Here is a 1,864-nt window from a genome sequence, read left to right as displayed (position 1 = left end):
AGCGGTGTCATGCCCGTGGTCTGACAATACAAAAGATTCAATTAATAATTGACCAGCTCTGTCATTCTGTCCCGACTTATTCCTGTAATACTGACTGGATCCATGACACCCGCCAATGGCACAGGATTGCCATCATCTCCAGCACTCTGGACCGCCTTCTCCAGCGTCTTGAGCAACTGGTCAACCGGTGCCCATTCACCCCGGCTGGCCAATCCCAGTAGACGTTGAGCAGCTTCTCTGGCGGTTGCCCCAGCAGAGCCAGGCTTACTTCCAGGCTGTGATGGCTCAGCACTTGGCAGACCATTACTCCCAGCTGATGCTGATCCCGGGTCCTCCTTTCCACTCGGACTCTCTTCCTTGCTCGATGCATTTTTCTTATCATCCTTACCACCTTTCTTAGCGTTCGAGCTCATCGTAAACCTGTGTCATCTCTCAAGTCAATTTGTTTACATCACTACATCAATCTCAATTAATCAAATGGTTTTCAAGCAGTCACAGCCTATGATTAATTGTACTCTTGTGATTATAAATTGCTTTTCAACACTGAGACCAATCACTCCTATTTGGATCACACGTATTTCACTGGTGGGTATCGTCCGGGGTCGAGACTCGTTCTCCGCTATTTTTTTTTCTAATCACCAGTCCAGTAATGCACTGGAATTTCACTAGTTTCATTCCATCAGCCACAAAAATACACTAGTCTCCGATAAGAACTGCGCTATCCGAGTAAAAAATCCGTTGATTTTGGAAATAAGTAAAGTGGGAAACTGTGTTTTGCTTGGGTTGATGTGGTGGGTGGGTTGATGGGTGTAGGTAAAGGCAGGAGAATTTTGGAGATTTGAAAAGTGTTGTGTGCACTAGCGTTATCCTCGCGGCTCTGAAGAGCTATCACAACAGAGCATGAGGGAGAAAAGAGAATAGAACTCCGGGGGTGGTTTTAGCCTAACGTTTGTGTGTTCAAGTTGTGTTGCAGAAGGGATCGACCAATCGGAGGAGGTTCGTTAGGGTAACCAGTTAACGTTACAGCGGTGATTTTTAGGTGTGTTGGTTGTGCCCGTAGCAGGGCAACATCTAAGAAAGTGGGGGGGGAAACCACCCACGGCCTTCCAACCACGTCGACACGCGACTTCCGGAACAGCCTGGCGGGCACGCCACGGGGAGGACACGCCGAGGGGCTCAATGTATCCTGCACGATTACTATTACGTCTTCCATAGATGTACTCGAATCTTCTTCCTTAAAAAAATTCGAGAAATATATAATTACGATTATTATTACATACGAATGAAAAAGTTTTGGTGCACACCACGTGAAAACTACCAAATATAGACGCTGGGTCTTTGTTATTCCCGATTTTTCAATGCGCACAATAAAATATTGTAACTCATGCAATATTATTATTATATATTATATAATTCCGCACTCGTAGTAAAAGGTATATAGATTCAAATTGATTTACAAATAAGCATAAATTTACATGCAAATGTATATTATATATGGGTAGCTGGTGATAGTAGAAATAGTTGTCAATAAGATGGTCACTCTTATTGAAGTTATCGTGAAATAAAAAACTAACGGATAACAAGAGGTGTGGGATTCTATAATTATTGAACCTTTCATTTAATTTTTGCTTAATTTGTTTAATTGTTTCCTTAAAGTAAGGGTGAATTTGGATTGAGATGTTGGACTTCCCTTGAGCATTGACTGATAAATTGAGACGTGTTAATACCGAAACGTTCCGCATTGCAGTGGACACGGGCATCACCAATTGTCTGACAGTATAAATTACGAGGAAGACTTCCCCGCGAACTCGACGATTTGCATTGGACGCGATTTATGTTTCGAGATGTGTGTTAGTCTCGTGCA

At 43.0% G+C, this 1,864-nt stretch overlaps 1 protein-coding gene across 1 annotated transcript in view; it reads right to left on the bottom strand.

The window, feature by feature from the left end:
- Positions 1-1,864, bottom strand: part of nompC (no mechanoreceptor potential C) — a 19,752-nt gene that overhangs the window by 16,423 nt on the left and 1,465 nt on the right. Inside the window, exon 2 of the mRNA XM_011316573.1 lies at positions 54-1,234. Coding sequence (XP_011314875.1) covers positions 54-413 — 360 coding nt within the window. The 5' untranslated portion in view covers positions 414-1,234. The remainder of the gene's footprint in view (positions 1-53; positions 1,235-1,864) is intronic.

Source organism: Fopius arisanus, unplaced genomic scaffold, assembly GCF_000806365.1.
Source record: "Fopius arisanus strain USDA-PBARC FA_bdor unplaced genomic scaffold, ASM80636v1 scaffold00007, whole genome shotgun sequence".
NCBI lineage: Eukaryota > Metazoa > Arthropoda > Insecta > Hymenoptera > Braconidae > Fopius > Fopius arisanus.
This window is presented reverse-complemented; position numbering and strand designations above follow the sequence as displayed.